At 56.9% G+C, this 25,212-nt stretch overlaps 1 protein-coding gene across 1 annotated transcript; it reads right to left on the bottom strand.

The window, feature by feature from the left end:
• Positions 1 to 570: 570 nt before the first annotated feature.
• Positions 571 to 15,875, bottom strand: BMF (Bcl2 modifying factor). Its single transcript, XM_029078036.2, has 4 exons — positions 15,775 to 15,875; positions 12,073 to 12,405; positions 10,577 to 10,737; positions 571 to 2,927 (listed from the first exon to the last, which is right to left on the bottom strand). The coding sequence occupies exons 2-4, from the start codon at positions 12,398 to 12,400 to the stop codon at positions 2,826 to 2,828; spliced, it is 591 nt and encodes a 196-aa protein (XP_028933869.1). The 5' UTR covers positions 12,401 to 12,405; positions 15,775 to 15,875; the 3' UTR covers positions 571 to 2,825.
• Between the last annotated feature and the right edge of the window lie 9,337 nt (positions 15,876 to 25,212).

Genomic DNA, 25,212 nt, shown 5'->3' with positions numbered 1-25,212 from the left:
AAGGGAGAACAGGTATTGAATCCCCATTTTCCAGATGGGGGAACTGAGGCACAGAGAAGCTAAGTGACTTGTCCACAGTCACCCAGCAGGTAACTGGCAGAGCCGGGATTAGAACCCAGGTCCTCTGCCTCCCAGGGTCCAACGTGCCAAAATGTAGAGTGCTGGAGGGGACAGGCAACATTCAGAGAATTGTGCCAAGGTCACAGGCCAGTCACTTAAATACTCTGTGCCTCAGTTCCCTCATCTGTAAAATGGGGATTAAGACTATGAGCCCCATGTGGGACATTGTCTCTGTCCAATCTGATTAGCTTGTGTCTACCCAAGTGCTTAGTACAGTGTTTGGCACATAATAAGCTCTTAATACCTTTTTTTTTTTTAAAAAAAAAAGGGAGATTGGACTCAGTGGTCTGGCTGGCCATCTCCTCTTCTCCAGCTGCTTTTTGCCTCAAAATGCTTCCCATTTCAGAGGGGTAAACTGAGGTCTAGAAGAATTCTCCAACAGCAGACAAGGGCCTGGTTGATCCAGGAATCCCTGACCTGGATTTCAAAAGAGAGAGGAGGGGATGGCTCTTGGCTTTAAACTCTTTTATTAAAAACTGTACCAAGTGTTGGGGAAAAAGCATTCCATCCCTCTTTCTATTTACAAGCCACTAGACTGTACATACATCGAGGTGTCCCTGTGTCCCCCGCCCCCCTGCCAGCTCGGGGGTGAGGAAGCGGGGAGGGGAACCAATGCTACATGCTCACTGCGGGTCTCAGTTCTCAGCAGGGAGGTGGGTGGGTTTGGGGACCCCCAGAGACAACCCAATCTGGGGTGAAATGAGGTGCCAAACAGGGCCTATTCCACCGGGGTGAGGGGAGAGGGGGGTTAGGGTTATCCCACTGGGTAGAGGGGGAAACACCCAGGTTGGGGAGGAGGAAACGAGCACCGGGAGGAGAAGCCCCTCAATTCTCCGCCACTTCTGGATGTGGGCTTCACCTCGGGTGGAAGGAGCGGGCAGCTGGGCGGGAAAACTTTGGCCCCTCCTCCCACAGATGCCACCTGCGACTGAGCTCTGACCCAGGGGGCTCCCCAGCCTGGCACAGCACCGTGGTTGGGGGCAGAGGGGTGCCTGGTGAGGGTGGCATTCATCCAACAACTTCCCAGATTGCCCCCATGGCAGAAACACCCAAAACCCACCATGATCGGGGTCTCTTCCCCCTTCTTTCACTCACCTATACGGGCCCAGCTCTCACCCCCAACCCCAGACCCCCTTGCCCCCACTCTCCCCCCTCCCCACAGAGCGAGTAGGGGAGAAGGGATGGGTAACTAGAGGGGTTTGGTAGCTCATCCCAAGGCGGCAGGAGGCTGTGAGGCCCTGGAGAGACGTGAAGTCCAGATGTCCGAGCTGCTTGATCTTCCCATCCCTGGGTTTGGGCGGGGCTGGTGGCCAGCTGCCCCTGCCCCGCTTCCTGGCTGGTTTAGCTGCCCCTGTTCTCTTTCATTTATAACCACGATTCCAGGTGGTTTGTGGGGCTGAAAAACTTGTCCCCTTTCCCCCAACGACTTGGGGAGGGGCCGGACCGTGGTGCTTTGGCCAGAGGCGGTTGGGGGGAGGGGTCTGCCCTTCCATGATGAGGATAAACACACCCACACACGTGTTCCCTCCAACCCCCCACTCCAAACAATAGTGAATCCCAAATGTGGGGGGAGGGAGTCTGTCCCCTACAGATCCCATGTGGGGATGCAGACCCTGAGACTAGCACCAGGTCTCACCCCGCAACAGCCAAAGCCAGAGGGCTGGAGCCGTGAGTGACGGTGGGGGAGGGCACCCCAGATCCCTCCACCCCCCCCCGATTCCTGAGGTGGCAGGGCCGAGGTTCAAAGAGGTGGGGCTCACTGCCCTCAGCCCGGTGAGCCCGAGCTTTCTGCTAGCACCGACGCTGAGTCTCCTGGGGTGATAGAGGGAAGGTAGATGGCAGGAGTGCCTCCCCCAGACCCGGAGTCAGGTGGAGAGGGAAGACACAGAAAGAGGGGTCCCAGGGGTCCCAACCCCCACCACCTCCCTGGGGACCCCCATCAGACAGCTTCTCCTTGTTTCAGTCCAGTGAGAACCTCAGCCTGGACCCAACCTGGGCGGTTCAAAAAGCCAGAGACGAGGATGAGGTTCTTCCGGGCCTCCCCACCTCAACCGGGTGGTCCCACGTCACCCCGGAGCCGGTGAGGACGAGGATGTGGTGTCTGCCTGGGCCCCCCCACGTCATACTGGGCCCCGCCCGCTCCACCAGGCAGCTCTGGGTTCATCCCTGGGGCCTTTGGGACCCTTCTTGGTGGGGAGGGGGGATAAGGGGGCACCAGTGGAATAGGAGAGGCCGATGGCTCGCCCCAGGCATGGACACACAAGGATATCCAGATCTAGTCCTCCCGCTCTCCCGGATCGTGGAGAGTGTCAGCTCTTCAGCAGGGCGCTGGGAAGTGGGAATCGAACCCGTTCTGTGCCCGCGGACATCGTCCTGGGACATCTCTCCACAGAGAGCGGCGAGCCAGTGTCTCCACAGGCCGGAGGATCTGCTGGGTCGGTACCTCCGCAGGGGCTCTCCCACATGGCCGTCCGAGTTCTTCCTTCGTCGGCCGGACCGGGGGAGGGGGCCCAGCAGAGAGAGGGAAGCCCCTCTCAGGGGGCTTCTTGCGAAGTCACACGGAGAGATGCACCGAAAGAAAAGCCAGCCGGCCAGCCTCGGCGCCGGGGGTCCCCCGACCATCCCACGCTGCCCACGTCCCATGCCCAGGGGCTGTTCCACGCCTTCAACTCCACTGGGGGGGAGGGGGATGGTGAGGCCCTACCTCACCTGGGGCCCCCTCCCTGCCCATTTTCCTCCATGCCCAGAGCCAGATTGTGCAGGAGAGGCAGGACCCGCCACCAAACGTGGTTCCGGTTCCGTTGGTGCTGGAAGAACAGAAGAATCTGGGTCACGACCCTCTGGTAACAAGCGTGCGCGCGCACACACACGTTTTCAGCTGCATTGGGCATTTCTCTGAGCAGACTCTAATAATAATAATAGCGGTATCTCTTAAGTGCTCACTATGTGCCGTTCTAAACCCGAGGGTAAAAGATAATCGGGTCCCACCTGGGGCTCCCAGTCCAAGTAAGAGGAAGAACGGGTATGGGACCCCCATTTTGCAGATGAGGGAACCGAGGCCCAGAGAAGGAAAGTGACTTGCCCAAGGTCACGCAGCAGGGACGCGGCAGAGCCGGGATTAGAAGCCGGGTCCTCTGACTCCCAGGCCCAGGCTCTGTCCACTAGACCACGCAGCTTCACTCACCTCATCGGCCCAAAACGGGAGGGTCAGGGAGGAGGGGAAGGTGAAGTTCTCCAAAAACAATCGAAGCAGTAACGTGAAAAAAGAAGAAATCAGACCCTAGGTGCATTGGGCCCGAGAGGGTTAAACGTTTTCCCCCCTGCTTGCAGGATTCTGCCGAGTTGAGCCAAGTGCTGCTTTTAATCAGATTGGCCCCCAGCCCCTTAGCCCCAGCTGCACTAACAACAAACTTTCTTCAGAAAGAAAAAAAAAAGGGAGTGCACCCCCTCCCCGTCCCAGTAACTCGGGGACGGGGGGCAGGGCGGGAGGAGCTATCCTCTGCAAGTGATTTGACACTGGGAGGGTCAAGGGGTTAATCTTCAATTTAAACCACACTGCTGAGGCAGCAAAAACCTGACTTCACCCACCACAAAAACACACCCCCTGAGCTCCCTCCCGCTCCCCCTTCCCAGCACCTCCCGCTCCGCGCTGCCCTTTTTATAGCTCCTCTTGACAGTGAGCCATAAATAACCCCTCTTGGAGCCGCTGGGGCCGATTAGACCTTAAGCAAGAACACACTAGAAAACCAAACAAAAACAAAAGCACGCACACACTACACTTGGGGGTTATTCCAGGTCCTGTCAGAGCCGGGAGAGGCTAGAGGGAGGGCTGGAGAGGGGATCGGGCTCCAGAAATCCCCCTTCTCACCCCTTAGGGGAGGGGGGGACCCCTCCCCCACCGCCCTCTTGCCCCTGCCACCCTAAGCAGGGTCACTTGCTGTGTCTGCTGGGGTACCCTTTCCTCAGCCCCCCCACCCTGGAATTCTGGGGGGGCAGGGTGAGCTAGGGGACAGAAAGCACATAGGCACTGAGGGGGCAACCCAGGGAATGACAGGACTCAGTTTACCCCAATGCCAGGGGGGCACCCAGAGCCCAGGAGGTGGGCACAAAGCAGTGACGCTGTGTGGGGAACCTCTCCAGGGAAACCGAGCCTTGCAGGGTGCCACCCAGGAACGGCGAACCCCAAATCTCCCCAGTGAATGTCCAGAGAACCCCCTCCCCGGACCCATCAGATGTCCGGCACCTCCCCGCCACCATCGCTGAGTCATGGGGACTTTAAGTGGGACACCAGAATTACTGGTTCCCGGGGCAGCAGGCTAATGCCCCGCCACTCGGCCTCACTGGCTTCGAGAATGAGGGCGCTGTGGGGAGGGGAGAGAAAGGGAAGGGGGAGTCCAGAGCAGAGCACTGAGACATATGTTGCAAGATTGATAACTTCCTCCTGTTTGTAAACAAAGACGTGTAAATGAGGAAACGCACACAGGCTAAAGAAAATCTGGTTAGAATAAAATGGTAGGAGAGCAGGCCCAGAGGCTGGTCCGGGCCCCCCCACCCATCTTGGTGGACGGGGGAGCCGGTGGGCCGGAGGAGCAGGGCCAGGAAGGCCCAGAGTGCAGGAACTGTAGAAAGCGGCACCCTTCCATGGACTCCCTCCACCACATCAAGTCCATTCTCACATCTGGCCACTCCGTGGGCCAGGCTCCCGCTCCGGACCACGGACTCCCCTTCTAGGCCGCGTTTCAGTTTTCCTCCCACCCAGAACTCACGGGAGGCTGGTTGCTTCCTAGGAAACCACCGAGTTGGGGGAGGGGGATCATGCCAGCTTGGAGAGGGAGAGAAACCCCTTCCACATCGGGGCACCCTACCCCTCGCCCCTGGGGATGGCACGGTGCCCCCGAGGGTCCCAGGCACGTCACTGGCAGGCGGGACTCGCCCCGAGCCGGGTCCCGGGGGGCGGGAAAGGAGAGGGAAGTGCTGGCGGGGAAGCCCGGGGGCAGGAGGAGGCTGGGGCAGCCAGCAGCAGAAAGAAACGGACCTCCTGACTCCCAGGGGAAGCTGGGAAACACAGGGAACTCAGCCCACTGTCAGTTGCACAACCGAGGAGGGGCGTTGGCCTGCGGGACTCCAGGGCGGGACCCTCCCAAGGCCCGGGCAGCTACGTCCTGAAGTGTATTTTCGAGTGGCACATGCGAGATTGAAGGATCACATCACGTTCCCCACAAAACACCCAGTCTGGCCTATCCCAGGGGGTCTTCCGGGTCCCACAGGAGGGAGAAAACAAGAGCCAGCAGTCCCAGCTGACACCCCCTCTGAGGGGAGGAGGAGGAAATAACCAGCTAAATGCCCAGCAGAGCAGTCGCTTCCCAGTTCAGGCTTCCATGGAGGAGACAGCAAAGTTGTCAAGGAAAATGATAATTGAGGTACTCGTTGAGCGCTTTCTATGTGCCAACTACAGAGCTAAGGGCCGGGGAAGATCAAATTCAATCAGAGCAACGTACAGGCCCCGTCTCACATGAGGCCCGCAACCAAGGGAGAGCAGGTATTTCATCCCCATTTTACAGAAGAAGAAACCGAGGCACAGAGAAGTTGTGATTTGTCCCAGGTCGCACAGCAGGCAAGAGGCAGGGATGAGGTTAGAACTCGGGCCTCCAGATGGAAAAAGGAAAAGGCAGGAGGGGAAGTCCTCTTAAAGTAATGTGACAGTTGGTAGACCCCTTCCCTGCCCATGACAACTATAGCTGTCCTACCCCATTCTTTGGGATCAGAAAGGAGGGTCTTCCCTTAGTTCTTTATTCTAATCCACAGGTACGTCTCTGGGTGGATGAAGATTTATCTCCTGGGACTAGTCGGAATTTCTCCACTTCCCCTCCCTGCGCTTCGCCGAACGCACTTCTGGGGACCGAATCCCCCAGAGGGAAAGGGTACGATTCCCCACGTCCCTGCACCCTCCGCATCAAGCTCCGCTAATACCGGAAGGTAGGGCCAAGAGCCACTGAGGGGTTGGGGGTGAGGGGATCTTCTGAGGAAACATCTAGTGAATTGGGAAGATTATCTTACAGAAAAGCCCCAACCTGGGAAGCAGCAAGGTCAAATGGCAAAAGCCCGGGTGTAGGAAGCAGAGGACCGGGGCTCTAATCCTGACTCTGCCTCTTACCTGCTGGGTGACCTTGCTCAAGTCACTTCGCTTCTCAGTTTCCTCAGCTGTAAAATGGGGATTCAATCCCTTTCTCCCTCCTACTTAGACTGTGAGCCCTATGTGGGGCAGAGGCTGTGACTGGCCTGATTAACTTTAATCTACCCCAGTACTTAGTGTTTGACATATAGTAAGCACTTGATCAATTGATGGTATTTATTGACGAAACATTTAAAAAAAAACCTATAGAGAAGTCCCCCAGTTTTAGAGGGAAAGCAGATAATATCTCTGCTCCAGCAACTGGGGTCCTAGTGACCCCCTTCACCAGTCCAACTGGCTCCAGAACAGCCAGAGTCAGGGAACCCCAGGCTGGGGGAACTGCAAACATGTGGCTGGTTTCGGCCTCCTAGGGGCGGAGGAAGATGGAAAAACGTAAAAGGATAAAAAAAAAACCCAAATCAAACAACCTGCCTTGTCCTGAGCTGGGTCACCCCAGCCAGCTGGGCTGGCAGGAAGAGGAAGCAACCCGGCGCTATGGCAACGCCAATCGCCTCTCAGCCGCCGGCCGGAGAGGGCAGAGGCAGGGCGACATGTTCACAGCCCTGCTGGAGGCGGATGGTTTGGAAGGGGTGGAGGGGGGGAGGGAGGAAGGGCTGTGGGCAGTGCAGGAAGGCTGGGTCACCCCCATCTCCAATCCAGGAACTTTCTAACCTCCCCCACCAATCCCATCACCCTCTTTCAGTTCCAGAATCGGGGCCAGCTGAAGCCTGGGGTGGGGACGTGGGAACTCCTTTGTTTTTATGGTATTTAAGTGCTTACTGTGTTTCAAACTCTGTTCTAAACCTGGGATAGGTCCTGGTCAGTTAGGCCGGACACAGTCTCTGAATCCTAAGTCCAATTCCCATGTCCAGGAGGGAGGGGTCTGCTGGCCTCAGCTTCCCCTCTAAGAGGGATGGGGCCAGAGGCTGCAGACACCCCATTTCCCCTCTGCCCCCACCCAGAGGGGCCGCCCCCCCAACGGTGCTAACCCGTGCACTAAGAGTGTGCAATGTGGGATATGCCCATACGTACATGTGACCTGGCACCCCGCGAGGGGCCGAGATTAAATCCCAAAGCCAGCATGTTCTTTTATTGTGATATTGTACTCTCCCGAGCATTTAGTACAGTGTTCTGCACGCAAGTGCTCAGTAGATTTGACGGACTGACTCCTTCCCTGCATGTGCTCCGTGTGTGCGCACACACATACGCACACACGCACACCCTCCCCTTCCCGGGTCAGGGGGAAGCAGGAGGGACGGTGCGGGAGGGGAGACTGAAGTGGCCAGAGCCACAGCCCGGGGCGGCCGGTCAGGCCCTAGAAGAGCCATCAGGTGCCCAACCCGGCCCCCGGCCCTTGGGGAACTCGGCCCCGTCAGCAGCGAGGGTGACTCAGAGGCTAAATATAGCGAGCGATATAAACAGAGCCAGCCACAGAGCAAACACAAGGGCCCGGACGCTCACTCTCACGCACGGCCTCTCCGTCCCCTTCCCCCTTAGTCCCCCCCACCCCGGTCTCCCTCTGGGCCTCTGTGAGCCTCTCTCAACGGCGGAGGGGCCCCCCTCGGGCTCCCTGTCATCTCCAGCGACTCTCCCCCTCCCCGGATTCCTCCCGGGGCGGCGGGGGGACGGTGGAAAGTTTTAGGGGGCTGAGAAGCAGCCCGGGGGGCCAGGTGTTGGGGAGGGGGGAGCGTACCGGAGTGGCTAAGCCGACGGGCTGCCCACCGCAAAGAGCAGGAGTGCGAGGGACGCCGGGGTCCCAACACCCACGACTCTTTTGGGACCCCCCAAACCTGCAGACTCAAAGCCCAGGATGACAGTGCACTTTTGGTTCATTACCATGTATAGAGAGACGTACACAGACACACACCCACGCGTACCGGGGTCATACAAACACACGGAGACAAAACGCAGGTGCATTCGCACTGGCCTGTTGACGCTCTGGTCCGTCCCCATGAAATCCCACCCAGATCGGGTTTCGGAAAAGCGGAATTCCCAAGGGCTGGGGTGTCCCTTCGGGGCTGGAGTGTCCCAGGAGGACAGGGACCCATCTCCACGCTAGGCAGACGGGACTGCTCTGACCTCTCTGCAGACTCTTGAGGCTTCTAGGTCCCCGAAGACCTTGGCTCATCTCTAAAAGGACGGGGGTGGGATCAGAGATGCCCCACTACCCCTTCACACCCCTTCCCGAGGCCAGAGTGGCATCCAGGTGGAAGACCGGGGCAAGATCATCCCTCTCCCAGGCCGCTGGCCAGGAGACGCTGGATTCTCTGAGCTGCCTTAAGGAGTCTGCGGGTGGGGCCCAGCTCACAGAGCCCTACTGACTCCAACCCCTCGGTGGGTGGAGGTCAGAGGTCATGTCATCTTGGCCACGGCTCAGACCAGGTGTATGTGTGGGGGGAGGGAGGAGGAACGGGGCGGGGGGGGGGGTGGGCAGGAACCCCATAAACGGCATTTCCCCAGATCTGGACCTCAGTTTTCCCTGCCTAAAAAACAGGGAGGAGACAGCGGGGCTGACAGAGGTGGGGGAGATGAGAGGTCTAAACCAGGCCTTCCCTCCCAAAGATCTCCTCAGCTGCTTTGAGCCCCTCCACCCCGGGCAAGGGCAAGGGGAGCAGGGGGTCGCAGCCCCGGGGGGATTTCCCAGCAGCACCGAAATGAAAGCTCAAGGCAACAGTGGAGTTGAGCAGTCTGGTTCCACAGGAGGGAAGAACCGAGATTCCCGAGAGAGAGAGAGAGCCGGGCTACCGGGGCCGGGGACAGAAGGCTGGCGACGGGTTGGTCGGGGCAGGCGGGGGGCGCAGGGCGGGGGCGGGGAGCCCAAGAAACTCCAGGCATCTGCTTCCCATCAAGCCGCTGGCCCCTCAGCTCCCACCACAGCTCAAGGTCAGGAGTCCCGTCTGGGGTGGACCAGTGAGAGCCGCTGGCGGGGAGCCCAGCTAGGGGTGGGGGGCAGGGGCGGGAGCTGCTGCTGGGTTCTTAAAGGGGCCCATCCCGGGCTCCCGGACAGTCCCCTCACTGTGCCCTCCCCGGGATCCAGAGCGGGCGGGCCTAGGGTCGGAGCTACGGGCGGGCTGCCAAGCTGGAAGCTGGGGACCCCCTGCAGAGGCCTGGACTCCCCCTCCGCCCACTGCCCCGGGACGGGAGACAGCAGGGCCCTCCTCAGAAGCCCCCTCAAAATGCGATTCCCCCGAGGGCGGCCCCTCCCCACTGGAAGCGGCCTCACTGGGAGGGGGAGAGTCCGGGGGCTGGGGAGAGAACCATGTGAGGGTCGGGTGCACTGGCAGGGGAACGAGGTTCCCAGATCTCCCAGATGGAAGCGGGTTCTGCAGCTGGAGCGGGAGCTGGCGGGATCCCAGGTCCCGTTCTGCCTCGTCCAGCCCCCGACAACGTAGGCCCTTCCCGCTCGGCCTGAATCACCGCCGGCTCCGGCTCCACCGCCAGACGGAGGGGGAGGCCAGGGCTGTGTTGGAGGATGGGGACACGGATGTCAGAGGGGACTGAACCCCCCCCCCCCCGGCCAGCCACCTTCAGAGCCGGGGTCCCTTTCGAGACAGATACCACCTTGGAGGCTCCCGGCCCAGCAAAGGGGCGACCCCCTTCCTCACCGCAGCCCAGCCCGGGTTCCCGGCGGGCGGACCAGAGCGAGCCCCTCTCCCGGCCTGGGGCAGCGTGGCCCGAGGCAGGCGGCGGGCACGGAGCCCGCGCCAGGCACGGGGGTGACGGCGGCGACGCACGAGCCGGCCGCCCGCCCGCTTTGTCCGCGGTGGCGTGCCCCGGTGCCAGGGCCGGGCTGCCAGGCGCCTGCGTGTGCCCGCAGGGAGCTCCCAGCTGGGCTGCTCCCCCCGCCTCCCACCCACTCCGCTCCCAGCCCGAGACATCAGATTGGGCTGTGGCAGGAAAGGGTCAAGTTACAACCGGTTCCACTACTTCCCGCTCCCGAAGCGCCGGGCGGACGGGCAGACGGGAGGGTGGGCGGCCGCCGGGGCTGACCTCTCTCCTGCGCCTCACGCTGGGATGGGACCCTTTGGGGGGATGAACACGGGACCGCCTGACGGGGGCCCGCTACTGCCAGGCACCGTCCCCACCGTGCCCCCGGCCGTCCGCGGCCTCCATCCCCGCCTCCCTGTGCCGCCCACAGCTGGCAGCTGCCCTCGGGGACGCCCGCTCTGGCAGCTGCTGGGTCACCGCAGTCAGCAGCGGCTGAGCAAAAGGATAGGTTCCGACCAGAGCCGAGAGCGGGGACGAGGGCCACCGCCCGGTCTCCGTCACCCCTCCGATACCTACCCGCTGGGTATGGAGACGATGAAACTGGTCCGCGATGCACTGCAGCTTGCGGGCGACCTGCATTTCGGGTCTCCGTTCCCACGGCGCCTCGGGGGGCTCCTCGCCGAGACTGGGGTCCCCGGGAAAGCTGGTGAGGGAAGAGAGGCGGTACCCGGCGTGGCCTGCGGAGGTGGGGAGAGCGGGCCTCGTCAGCCGCAACCTCCGGCTACCTCCCCGAGTCAGATTCGGAAGAGGCTGCTGGTGCCCATTTTGCTCAGGGTGTCTTCGGGGAGCAAGTCAGGCCGCTACCAAATCCAGAGGGGCTGGGGCTTATTCGCGAGGCCGTTCTATGACAAATTCAGGCTTCAGAGCAAGCTGTGGTCTGGTCGAGAGGGGAGACCAGCAGCCGAGACCCACACCCTCTCAGTGGCCGGGGCTCTGTGGTCTCAGGCCTCAGTCCCACCCGGGCACTGGGCAGATGATTTCCCAGCATTTCCCTGAACCCCGGTATCAATCGATCGTATTTACTGAGCACTTTCTGTGTGCGGGGCACTGTAGTAAGGGCTTGGGAGAGTACAACACGACAGTCTAACAGACACATTCCTTGCCCGCAGCTAGCTTACGGTCTAGAGAGGGGAGCTTAAAGTTTAGAGGGAGGCATCTCTCCAGGGACTTTCCAGGGAAAGCCACAAACCACCTCTCTGCTCCCCCTCTTCCCACCCCCGTAAATTCTACCCCGGGCCCTGTCACTGCAGGGAGAAGGTAAAGAGTGGAATGTCCACCCCTCCGAGACCCCCACCTCCCGCTCCACGACTCTTCTCTTCAAGGATCTGGGTTCTAAGCTCTGCCACTTCTCTGCTGTACGGCCTTGGGCAAGTCACTCCTCTGTGCCTCAGTTCCCTCATCGGTAAAATGGGGATTAAGGCCGTGAACCCCGTGTGGGGACGGGAACTGGGTCCGAACCGATTATCTTGTAACCACCCCAGAGGTTTGTCCGATACCTGACACGTAGGAAGTACTTCAGGAAGGTCATTAAAAATAGAAGATTGCAATTCTAGTTACTTTCTTTATCATCATCATCAGAATTCACTGAATGCTCCACCTTGGGCACCCACTGATAATACTTATAGTAACTGTGGCATTTGTTAAGCACTTACTACGTGCCAGGTACTGTACTGAGTGCTGGGGTGGATGCAAGCAAAGCGGGTCAGACACAGTCCCTGTCCCATATGGGGATCACAATCTTAATCCCCATTTAACGGATGAGGTAACCGAGGCCCAGAGAAGCGAAGTGACTTGCCCGAGGTCACCCTGCGGACAAGTGGCCGCGTCAGGATTAGAACTCAGGTCCTTCTGCGTCCCAGGCCCGTGCTCTAGCCACTGGGCCACGCCGCTTCTCGGTGCTCCATCCTGGGCACCCGCTGCGTGCAGATCACCCTCCCGGGGTTCCGCTGGGGACAGGGCGCCGGCCGCTTGCCGAGCACTGCGCTCCGATGCCGGGCGGAGCAGCCGCTCACCGTAGAAGAGGCGCCGGGGCTCTTCGGTCACTCCGCAGGGCAGCATGACGCCTTGGCTCGGGGCGGCCGGGCTCAGGGTCTGAGTGGTCTTGTCTTCTTGGCTCAGGGTCCGCAGTCCCGGCCCACAGCAGGGAGCGAGAGGGAAGAGGGGCAGCTGCCCGACCAGGTAGCTGTAGGGCTGACCGGGGGTGAGTGGGGCAGCGGGGGCCGGGCCGCCGGGCTGTGCCAGGGACTCCGCCACAGGCGTCTCAGGGTGGAAGACGTCATCCTCCAGCTCCTCCAGCCCCGTCAGCTCCTCCAGCTCCTCCTCGTACTGGGACAACTCCATCCTGCCTGCGGAGAGAGAGCGGGCGCATCCGTATCTCCGTCCTGGCCAAGGCCACTTCATAATAAAAATGGTACTTGTTAAGCACTGTTCTAAGCGCTGGGGATGATAGAAGTTAATTAAGTTGGACACAGTCCCCTGCCCCCCATGGGGCTCACGCTCTTAGCCTCATTTTCCAGATGAGGTAACTGAGGCACAGAGGAAGGGAAGTGACTTGCCCAAGGTCTCACAGCAGACAAGCGGCAGAGGCAGGATTAGAACCCAGGTCCTTCTGACTCCCAGGCCCGTGCTCTATCCGCTAGGCCACGATGCTTCGCTTATTCATTATACTCATCGTCACCATCAGTGGTATTTACCGAGCGCTTACTGTGAGCCGACCACTGTACTGAGCGCTCGGGGGAGTACGATATGACAGAGTTGGGAGACAGGTTCCCTGCCCACAACGAGCTTACAGTCTGGAGTGGGACATGGACATTAATATAAATAATTTACAAGGGGTACCCAAGTGCTGTGGGATTGAGGGTGGGGTAAATATCAAATGTCCAGAGGTCACAGATCCAAGGGCCTTGTTGACGCAGAGAGGAGAGGGAGCCAGGGAAAAGAGAGCTTAATTGGGAAAGGCTTCCTGGAGGAGGAGAAGTGACCACCGTAATCTCACATCTCGCATCTGCTGGAGGAGATGTGACCTCAGCCCGCACGCCTCGCTCGGCGAATGCCAACCTTCTCGCTGTACCTCAATCTTGTCTATCTCGCCGCTGACCTCTTGCCCACATCCCGCCTCTGGCCTGGAACGCCCTCCCTCCTCAAATAATAATAATAACGTTGGTATTTGTTAAGCGCATACTCTGTGCCAGGCACTGTTCTCAAATCCAAAAATTACCCTCCCACCTCTTCAAAGCCTTATCGACGGCACGTCTCCTCCAAGAGGCCTTCCCCGACTGAGCCCTCCTTTGCTCTTCTCCCTCTCCCTTCTGCGTCGTCCCGACTTGCTCCCTTTATTCCTCTCCCCTCCCAGCCCCCCCCCCCCCGCACTAATATAATCTGTAATTTATTTATCATTCATTATTAATTTATTTACACTGTCTCCCCCTCTAGACTTTACGCTCGTTGCGGGCAGGTGATGTGTCTGTTTATTGTTACACTGAACTCTCCCAAGCATTAGTACAAGGCTCTGCGCACAGTAAACACTCAGTAAATAAGACCGATTCAATAGGACACCGGCCCAGGAGACCGACGAGAAGCGGCCCTCTCTCCCCTATCACACACCTCCTCGGCCCCCCGCCCACCTCTTCCTGACGGGCCGGCTAGGAAACGGTCACCGACCACAGCCGATCAGCAGCCACTCCTGCCGGAGGGTCAGCCCGGCAGTGGCCCGACCTCGAACCCGAGGCCCCGGCGTCCAGCCAGAGGGAGTCACAGACGGACGCAATAGCCCTATCCCCGAAGGAACTCGCTGCCCGACCCAGACGGCCACTGACCTCTGAGCCGAGCAGCAACCGAGGACAAATAGGATTGACCCTCAAGCGTGCACACGGGCACGTACGCACATGGGCATCATCTGATACACACAAACACACATGGAGACACAAACACACTGGCTCGTGCACCTTGCTGGGAGTCCCCGGGCTGCTGCAACCTTGGGCGAACTGAAGCCGGGACTCTGATGGGGACCCTGCCTGGGCGGGGGGAAGGTGGACTCCCGCCACCCTCCCCCGGAGCTCTAAACCCAATCAGTCAATCAACCAACCCGTGGTATTTATTGAGCGCGAAACAGAGTAAGCTTGTTGTGGACAGGGAACGTGTCTGTTATATTGTTCTAATGTCCTCCCCCCAGCGCTTAATACAGTGTCCTGCACGCAGTCAGAGCTCAATAAATAAATATGAGCAGACCACTGTACTAAGCGCTGGGGAGAGGATAATAGAACAATACACAGACACACTCCCTGCCCACAGTGAGCTCGCAGTCTAGACCGTCTCTATCGCCGTGTTGTACTTTCCCAAGCGCTGAGGACAGTGCTCTGCACACACGAAGCGCTCACTAAATAGGACTGAATGAAGGAACAGAAGGAAAGCCTCGCTGCTCGCAACTCTCTGCCAGATTCGGGGCCAGAATCCTCGAAAACCCGTGGGCCGGGGGACGAAGGGACCAGGGGTCAGGGACCTTCAAAGCCCGAGGAAGACCCCCACGCCGGGCCAATTCTTGAGTTCCCCCACGGGGGGCAAGTAACAGAGTGCTCTGCACACAGTGAGCGCTCAATAAATACGACTGAATTGAACGACTGGATGAAAGTAATAATAATAACTGTGGTGTTTGCTAAGCGCTCTTCGTGAGCGCTGTTCATCACCTTTCATCCTCCCCGGCGCTGAGAACAGTGCTTGGCACCTATTAAGTGCTTATCAAATGCCATTATTATTATTATTATTCATTCGATCGTATTTATTGAGCCCTTACTGTGCGCAGAGCACTGTCCTAAGCGCTTGGAATGGACAAATAGGCACAAGAGCTGAGGGAGGGAGGAGGGGGAAGGGGCAAAGGAGGGAAAGGGAGGGCTGAGTCCGGGAAGGCCTCCTGGAGGAGGTGAGCTCTCGGGAGGGCTTTGAAGAGGGGGAGAGAGTGAGTGTGGCGGAGGTGAGGAGGGAGGGCATCAGGGTCAGGGCTAGGAGGTGGGCCAGGGGTGGACAGGAGACAAGGAGGCCCGGGGAGGAGGGGTGCGGTGGCAGGGGAATGGATCGTATGGGCTGGGCTGGAGAAGGAGAGAAGGGAGGTAGGAGGGGGGCCAGGGGATGGACAGCTCTGAATAATAATAATAATAATGATGATAATAATGATAGTTTTTAAGCGCTTACTACGTGCAGAGCACCGTTCTAAGCGCTGGAGTAGATAGAGAGTAATCAGATTGTCCCACATGGGGCCCACATCGTAATCAGATTGTCCCACGTGGGGCTCGCATTTTTTTTTTAAATCCCCATTTTTCCAGATGAGGTAACGGAGGCCCGGAGATGCGACTTGCCCCAAGGTCACACAGCAGACCGGCGGCGGGATTAGAACCCACGACCTCGGACTGTCTTTCCCTTGAGTCACGCCGAAGCCAACGGTGAGGAGCTGCCGCTTACGGCGAAGGTGGGCGGGCAACGCCTGGAGGGTTCTGAGGAGGGGAGTGACCTGGCCGGAGCTTTTCTGCAGAAGGATCCCCGGTGTCCCCCCATCCTCGACTCAAAGGGTGTTGGGGCTGGCGGGACTGGCCGGGACCCCGAGGGTGGGGATTGGGGGGGGGGGGGCTGCAGGGCAGCTGGGGCCCCCTGCCCCCGGGCAGTGCCCCCCTGGCAGTGCCCCCCCCGGCAGTGCCCCCCTGGCAGTGCCCCCCCCGGGTGCTTACCTGGCGAGGCTCGGAGGACAGAGGTTGGCAGAGCCTCCCGCACAGCGTATTGTGTCCAAAATCCCCCCGCGCCCTGGCGGCCCGCAAACAGCTGACGAGGCCCCGCCCCCTCTCTGACGTCACCCGACGGACAGCCAATGGCCGACGAGCTCCCCCCCCCAGCTCGGCCACGCCCCTTCGCCCCCTCCTCCCCTCCCGCCCTCCGGGGACCGTCGCTAAAGCGCCAACCTTGCGCTAAACGTAGAGCAAGGGCCCGGGGGGAAAAGTCCGGCCCGCGCAGGAAGCGCCGAGGAGCCGGCGGGCGCCGCCCCCGGCCGCGATCTTGGGAGTCACGGGTCGTGGGTTCGAATCCCTCTCTCTGCTGTGGGACCCCTGGGCGAGTCACTTCACTTCTCTGGGCCTCAGTGACCGCATCTGGAAAATGGGGATTAACCGGGAGCCGCACGTGGGACCACCTGATGATCCCGGATCTCCCCCCGCGCTTAGAACAGTGCTCTGCACGTAGTAAGCGCTTAACAGATACCGACATTATTATTATTATTATTCTCTGGGCCTCAGTGACCTCATCTGTTAAATGGGGATTAACTGGGAGCCTCGTGTGGGACCACCTGATGACCCCGTATCTGCCCCAGCGCTTAGAACAGTGCTCTGCACGTAGTAAGCGCTTAACAGATACCGACATTATTATTATTATTATTCTCTGGGCCTCAGTGACCTCATCTGTTAAATGGGGATTAACTGGGAGCCTCGTGTGGGACCACCTGATGACCCCGTATCTGCCCCAGCGCTTAGAACAGTGTTCTGCACGTAGTAAGCGCTTAGCAGATACCGACATCATTATTATTATTATTCTCTGGGCCTCAGTGACCTCATCTGTTAAATGGGGATTAACTGGGAGCCTCACGTGGGGCAACCTGATGACCCTGTATCTCCCCCAGCGCTTAGAACAGTGCTCTGCACGTAGTAAGCGCTTAACAAATACCAACATTAAGCCCGTCACGGGGCAGGGATGGTCTCTATCTGTTGCCGAATTGTCCATTCCAAGCGCTTAGTCCAGTGCTCTGCACATGGTAAGCGCTCAATAAATACTATTGAATGAATAAATGAACATTATTATTATTATTAGTCTCTGACCCTCAGTCACCTCATCTGTCAAATGGGGATTAAGACTGTGAGCCCCACGGGGGACAACCTCATCACCTTGTATCCCCCTCAGCGCTTAGAACAGGGTTTGGCACAGAGTAAGCACTTAATGCCATCATTATTATCCACCGATCCATCCCTCATCTGCGGATGAGGAAGAATTGACCTTGGGCAAGTCACTTAACTTCTCTGTGCCTCAGTTGCCTCACCTGTCAAATGGGGATGAAGACTGTCAGCCCTACATGGGACGACCTGATGGCCTTGTATCTACCCCAGTGCTAGAACAGTGCTTGGCACATAGTAAGCGCTTAACAAATACCAACCTTATTATTATTATTATTGAAGTGACCTCCCCAACGACGCCCATCAGACGTGCGCTGGAGGCGGAATTAGAACTCAGGTCCTTAATAATGATGGCATTTATTAAGTGCTTACTATGTGCCAAGCACTGTCCTAAGCGCTGGAGAGGATACAAGGTGATCAGTTTGCCCCACGTGGGGCTCACAGTCTTCATCCCCATCTGTGCTCATTTGTATATATTATTACCCTATTTATTTTGTTAACGAGGTGTACATCCCCTTGACTGTACTTATCGTGATAATGTCTTGTTTTTGTTTCGTTCTGCTTTGCTCTGCTGTCCGTCTCCCTCGATTAGACCGTGAGCCCGTCATTGGGCAGGGATGGTCTCTATCTGTTGCCGAATTGTACATTCCAAGCGCTTAGTACAGTGCTCTGCACATAGCAAGCGCTCAGTGAATACTATTGAATGAATTTTACAGATGAGGGAACTGAGGCACAGAGAAGTTAAGTGACTTGCCCAAAGTCACACAGCTGACAAGCGGCTGAGCTGGGATTTGAACCCAAGACCTCTGACTCCCAAGCCCGGGCTCTTTCCACTGAGCCACGCTGCTTCTCTAGGCAGGTCCTGAGTCAGGTCCTTCTGACTCATTCATTCATTCAGTTGTATTTATTGAGCCCTTACTATGTGCAGAGCACTGGACTAAGCGCTTGGAAGGGACAATTTGGCAACAGATAGAGACAATCCCTGCCCAACAACGGGCTCACAGTCTAAAAGGGGGCAGCAAAACAGAACAAAACAAAACAAATAGTCTGGTGTAAATACCATCAAGATAAATAGAATCGTAGATATATACACATCATTAACAAAATAAATAGGATAATAATAATAATGGTAATAGACTCCCAAGCCCGGGCTCTACCTACTAGGCCACTTCAGGAGACAGAGGGAAAGCAGCATGGCATAGCGGCTAGAGCACGGGCCTGGGAGTCAGAAGGTCTGGATTCTAATCCTGGCTCTTCCAATTGCTTGCTGTGGGAGCTTGGGCAAGTCACTTCGCCTCTTTGTACCTCAGTTTCCTCAACTGTAAAATGGGGATTTCTGTTCTCCCTCCCACTCAGACTGTGAGCCTCATGCAGGACAGGGACTGTGCCCAACCTAATTAACTTGTACCTACCCCAGCTCTTAGAACCATAAAAAAAAAGTTAAAGGAACTGGGATTGTTCACCCTGGAGAAGACTGAGGAAGACTCTGCTCCTGCCGTCAGATGCGTGGGCCAACCCGTAGGAGGAAATGGCTACCGGCACAGCGGGAGGGGTTGAGGTTAGACTCGAGAAGGAACTTCCTGCCACGACAGAGGACGGCGAGGGATCGTCTCCTCTCATCCTATGACATCTAAGACATTTTAGGACCCCTCCATGGACGTGACCACTTCAGGCCAGTTCAGGCCGATGCTGCCCCAGAGGGAGAGCGAGCCAAGTGGCAGCTGCAGATTTTCACGGCTAATTCCCGGGGGGGAGAGAAGGGAAGCCAGCCATTTCTGTGTCCCTCAAATCCTTTGCTTATTCAAGAGGCAGGTGGGAGCCTCTTCCCAAGTCCACCAGCTCTCCCGTCTTCTGGAAAAATCTGGCCCTGTTGGGCCCCAGGTGTCACACTTCCTCCTCTCGGAGGCCCAAGCTTCTGGTATGGAGCTGGCTGGGGAGGAGAGAGGGGGCGAGGAACCTGGATTCTTTTATATTTTACTCTCCCGAGCTCTTAGTACAGTGCTCTGCATACAGTGAGCACTCAAGAGATATGATTGATCGATTAATCGATTGATTATTCCTGGGCTTGGGGCAGGGTGGACCCTATTCTGGTTGCGGGGGCAAGGAGGGCTGGGAGTAACAATGAGACCTGTCCAGCTGGACTAGTTTCACGGTAACAGGACGTGGGCTTCCTGTGCCTCAGTTTCTCCATATCCAGAATGGAGCCGAGATTGTCCCAGTAGTCACCTTCCCCCAAAGGGCTGGGAGTGAGCATCTCTCATCAGGAGATTACCCGGGGAAGCATCATGGCCTAGTGGATAGAGCACGGGCCTGGGAGTCGGAAGGACCTGGGTTCTAATCCTGGCTCCGTCACTTGTCTCCTGTGTGACCTTGCGCAATTCACTTCACTTCCCCGTGCCTCAGTTACCTCATCTGTCAAATGGGGATTAAAGCTGAGCCCCATGGAGGACAGGGATTTTATCCAACCTGATTATTTTGTATCTACCCTAAAGTGTAGAACAGTGCTTCACGCCTAGTAAGTGCTTAATTCATTCATGCAGTCAATCGTACTTATTGGGTGCGTACTGTTTGCAATGCACTCGACTGAGTGCTTGGGAGAGTACAATATAAGAACAAACAGACACATTCCCTGCCCGCAGTAACAAATAACTGCTAAACATCATCATCATGTCAGGATGTGATACCTAGCTGGAAGGCATAGCCAGTCCCCGAAAAGAAGAAGTGTGGATTGGAGCCGGGAAACCAGGGGTGTGTGTAGGGGGTGGGAGCTGGAGTGGTATCCATGTGGGACCATTAAAGTTCCCCTCTCTTCCCTGCCCGAGCCCTCTGAGACCTCTGGCCCCCACTGACCTCCATGACCAGTCAGCCCAGCTCGCCAGTGGGGGGGGACTCTCTGACCTGGGGGTGTCAACTGGTCCGCACGCGCCAAAGAAGACATTCCCACAAGGGTCCTGCCCCCATCAGCCAGCAGACGGTTGGAAAGACGGGTCACCATCCCCACCCCCGATTCTGGCTCACAGCCCTGGCTTTCCTCCCCTGTCCCGGGGGAGGACAGGACCTCAAGATGGGCAACTAGTGGTCTTAATAATAATAATAATAATGTTGCTATTTGTTAAGCGCTTACTATATGCCGAGCACTGTTCTAAGCGCTGGGGGAGATACAGGGTAAGCAGGTTGTCCCACGTGAGGCTCACAGTTAATCCCCATTTTACAGATGAGGTAACTGAGGCACAGAGAAGTTAAGTGACTTGCCCACAGTCCCACAGCTGACACGTGGCAGAGCCGGGAGTCGAACCCGTGACCTCTGACTCCGCAGCCCAGGCTCTTTCCACTGAGCCACGCTGCTCACTAACATGGGGGCATGTACTGTGGCCACAGAGCCAAAGCTGCCATCGTGTCTACCAACTCCACTGTACTCTCCCAGGAACACAGTACAGTGTCCTGCCTATTAAAAATAATAATGATAATATTTGCGACATTTGTTAAGTACTTACTGTGTGTCAGGCACTAAGATGGATACAAGCAAATCATACTGGACACAGACCTCGTCCCACATGCGGCTCACAGTTTTGAACCCCATTTTGCAGGTGAGAGGACCGAGGCACAGGGAAGTTAAGCGAGTTGCCCAAGGCCTCACAGAAGACAAGTGGCGGGTTTGGGATTAGAACCCGGGTCCTCTGATTTCCAGGCCCATGCTCTATCCACTGGACCACACTGCTTCTTAGGCAGGCCTATAGATAAATATTGAGATAGAGGGAGAGTTTTGTATTTGAAGAAAACCCCAGTGACCATGAATTTTACTTATGAGAGTGGGGAGCGGGACCTGAGGGTCCCTCCCACACACTCCCACTCCCCAGGTCCTGACCCTACCAGACACCCGAGAGCCGGGGCCTCGAGTGGGGGCATGCCCAGTCCCTAGGAGGCCACCGGGACCCCCGGCCAGAGAGTTGCCTGCCGTTTACCGCTGCCCTCGTCTGTTGGCGGGCAGGCGGGACGAGTGGAACCGAGGGCTCGGGCGTCTGAGGGAACGTGACCCGGCCCGCGTCCGCAGCGGGCGGGCCGACTGCCAGAGGGAGGGTCGGACGGGGGTGCGGGGCGGGGTGGCCCAGGCAGCGGAGAGGGGCCGGAGGGAAGGCAGAGACCTCTCCCCCGCTGCCGGGCATCTGCACTTCTACCCTTGGACACCCTACCTCCCCACCACCCTTGGTTTTTCCTCTACGCACCGAAGGTCAGGGGCGGAGGGGCACGGTGCCCTCCTCGGGCCCTGGCACAGAGGCCATGCCCGGCCACTCCCACCCTCTCTTCCACTCGTGCCAGGGATTCTGACTCAGCCTCTCCTCCAAACCCCCACCTTGCAGCCCCAGCCAACCCTGCCCCCAAGCCCCATGGGGAGTCAATAACATCCCGCCGACACTTCCCCATGGGCCCAGCCATGCGTGCCCGGCTCCTGCCCGCCCCCCGGCCTGGGGAGGGCACGGGGGGACTGGAGTGGGAGGAGGTCCCTGGTCGTGCGCTCCCGGGCTGGCAGGGGGGTGCCCGGCTGGGGGAGGACCCAGGGCCCGTGAATAATTGAAGTGGGGGCTGGAATCCCACACGGCAGGGTTGGCCAGCAGGACAAATGCCGACACTGGAGAGGTAAAGGAGAAAGCTCACCTCGGACAGGGGCAGCCGGAAGGGTTTTTTAAAAAATATATGTATGGTATGTTAAGCGCTTACTCTGTGCCAGAAACTGTTCTAAGCGTTGGGTATAAGATGATCAGGTTGTACACAGTCCCTGTCTGTCGCACATGGGACTCGCAGTCTTAATCCCCATTTTACAGATGAGAGAACTGGGACCCAGAGAACTGAAGTGACTTACCTGAGGTCACACAGCAGACAAGTGACAGAGACAGGGACTAGAACCCAGGTCCTTCTGACTCCCAGGCCGGGGCTCTATCCACCAGGCCACGCTGCTTCGCCAAGGGTCAAGGAGCAGGCGGATGCTGGGAGTCCTCCAGGCCCAACTCAGCCAGGGAGGGATGGGATTCCAGGACCACAGTCTCATCTAGGGGCCGAGCAGGAAACATGGCCCTTCTGTCCCCCTCCTCTCTTCCCCTTCCTCACGGCTCCTAGTGGCTCCCCTCCCGCGGCGGCTCCAAGTGGAAAGGACTGCTGTCCAGGAGACCGGAGAAATGGGTTCTCATCCCGTTCATATCAAAGGTTTGTGGTGGAGCCGGGTAAGCTCATTGTGGGCAGGGAATGAGTCTCTTTCTTCTTGCGTTATACTCTCCCAAGTACTTAGTATAGTGCTCTGCACACAGTAAGCACTCAATAAATATAATTGCATGAATTATTACCCAGGTCTCCTGCACTACCCAGGGCCTGCTGTGTGACCTAGGGCGAGGCACTTAACTTCTCTGGGACTCGGTGTCTTATCTGATTAATAATCCTTGCCTTCCTGTTGTGAGAAGGATGATAATAATCATAATAATGGATTGCTATGTACCAAGCACTGTGCTAAGCAGTAGAGTAGACACAAAAGAAAAAGATCAGAAGGACCTGGCTCTAATCCTGGCTACGCCACTTGTCTGCTGTATAACTTTGGACAAGTCACTTCACTTACCTGAGCCTCAGTTAACTCATCTGCAAAATGGGGATTAAGACTGTAAACCCCACTTGGGACAGGGACTGTGCCCAACCTGATTAGCTTGTATTTATCCCAGCGTTTAGGACACATAGTAAGTGCTTAACAAATACCAACCCCCCACCAAAAAAAAAACCCCCAAAACACTACACACTAAACTCCTTGAAGGCAGGGATCGCATGTACCAACTCTGTCTTGGACTTTCCCAAATGCTTAGAACAATGCTCCTCACAAAGTAAGTGCTTAACAAATGCCACCGGAGCTCACAGTCTAAGGTGGGAGGAAGAACAGGTACTTTATCCCCAGTTTACAGGTGAGGAAACTGAGGCCCAGAGAGGTTAAGCAACTTTCCCACTGGCACTCAGCAAGCAGGGACTAGAACCCAGGTCTTCTGGCACCCAGCCCCACACTTTTGCCACTGAGAGAGAAATGAGGGACCCAGTCCGGGGGGATAGGTTAGGGTGCTCGCCTCCAAACAATAAACGCGGAAGGAGAAGCAGATTCCTAGTGAGGTGAATATGGGCTGTTGAAAACTTGAAGCCTCCGTGTTTCGGCCCCTCCCGTCCCGTGGGTGTGGAGCTGGGGATGTGCCAGGCCAGCGTTATACTATTTATCCTCCTATAAAAACCCAGCTCCTCAATTAACCAGCTTTATGGTGTATTAAACCAGTAAAAGGGCTGTGAAGTTGATCGGTCATTCTTGCTCTAATACAGTTATTCATTCATTCAACAGTATTTATTGAGCACTTACTGTGTGCAGAGCACTGTACTAAGTGACCCCCTCCCCCTTCAGATTGGCCTCTTTCCTGGCCGATATTGAACAGAGAGAAGCGATGAGGGGGTGGGAGTTGGGGGGAATGGTGACACACTAAGTGACCCTGTCTGGCCCACAGTCAGCACTTAATAAATACCGTAATTATTAACCATCTTCTAGGAAGATGGCTGAAGCCTGATCCAGAGGTAAGGAACAGACTGAGGTAAATTGAGGCAGGTGAGATTTTGAATGGGCCCAGAGAAGGAGTCTGTGGTACTCTGGAGGAGGAAACATTGGAATGAGCACCTGGGAGATGTGGCTACAGATCTGTGAAGAGAAAATCAACCCCTGTCCTTCCTACATGCTTTGGTCACACACGGGTGTGGGGGCAGGATGCCGAATTCATTCATTCATTCATTCAATAGTATTTATTGAGCGCTTACTAGGTGCAGAGCACTGTACTAAGCCCTTGGAATGTAAAATTCGGCAACGGATAGAGACAATCCCTGCCCAGTGACAGGCTTAGAGTCTAATCGGGGGAGACAGACGGACAAAAACAAGACAACTTAATCACAATAAATAGAATCAAGGGGATGGACACCTCATTAACAAAATAAATAGGGTAATAAAAATATATACAAATGAGCACATGATAAATGTTGGCATTTAAGTGCTTACTATGTGCAGAGCACTGTTCTAAGAGCTGGGGGAGATACAGGGTAATAAGCTTGTCCCACGTGAGACTCACAGTTAATCCCCATTTTACAGATGAGGTCACTGAGGCCCAGAGAAGTGAAGTGACTTGCCCACAGTCACACGGCTGACAAGTGGCAGAGCTGGGAGTCGAACCCATGACCTCTGACTCCGAAGCCCAGGCTCTTTCCACGGAGCCACGCTGCTTCCTAATAATAATAATAATAATAATGGCATTTGTTAAGCGCTTACTATGTACCAAGCACTGTTCTAAGCACTAGAGAGGATACAAGGTGATCAGGTTGTCCCACATGGGGTTCACAGTCTTCAACGCCATTTTCCAGATGGGGTAACTGAGGCCCAGAGAAGTGAAATGACTTGCCCAAAGTCACACAGCTGACAAGACTGTAAGCCCATTAATAATAATAATAATAATAATATTGGTATTTGTTAAGCACTTACATATGCCGAGCACTGTTCTAAGCGCTGGGGTAGACACAAGGGAATCAGGTGGTCCCACGTGGGGCTCCCAGTCTTCATCCCCATTTTACAGATGAGGGAAGTTAGGCCCCGAGAAGTGAAGTAATAATGTTGGTATTTGAAGTGACTTGTCCACAGTCACACAGCTGCCAAGTGGCAGAGTCGGGATTCGAACCCATGACCTCTGACTCCAAAACCCGTCCTCTTTCCACTGAGCCACGCTGCTTCCTGTAAGCCTGTCAATGGGCAGGACTGGTCTCCCTCTGTTGCCGAATTGTCCATTCCAAGCGCTTCGTCCAGTGCTCTGCGCATAGTAAGCGCGCCATAAATATTATGGAATGAGAGCGGCGGAGCTTGGATTTGAACTCATGACCTCTGACTCCCAAGGCCGGGCTCTCTCCTCTGAGCCACGCTGCTGCTTCTTCTTATCATTACTACTCTCCCAAGCGCTTAGTACAGTGCCTGGCACACAGTAATGGCTCACTAAAGATGACTGAATGAGGAGGCCAGTTTGCAGCCCCCGTTAGCAGGAGGCCAGATTGGGCGGTGTGAAGGCGAAAACTACAACTCCCGCCATGCACCGGTGCCCGCCGGAAGTAGCTCTCCCTCCCATTCCCGCCCCCGGCCGCCGTCCACGGCTGAGAACTACAAGTCCCAGAATGCTCCGGGGCCCCGCTCGGCCA

The sequence above is a fragment of the Ornithorhynchus anatinus genome, chromosome 13 (assembly GCF_004115215.2).
Source record: "Ornithorhynchus anatinus isolate Pmale09 chromosome 13, mOrnAna1.pri.v4, whole genome shotgun sequence".
NCBI lineage: Eukaryota > Metazoa > Chordata > Mammalia > Monotremata > Ornithorhynchidae > Ornithorhynchus > Ornithorhynchus anatinus.
The sequence above is the reverse complement of the archived record's forward strand: the minus strand, read 5'-3'. Positions and strand labels throughout refer to the sequence as shown.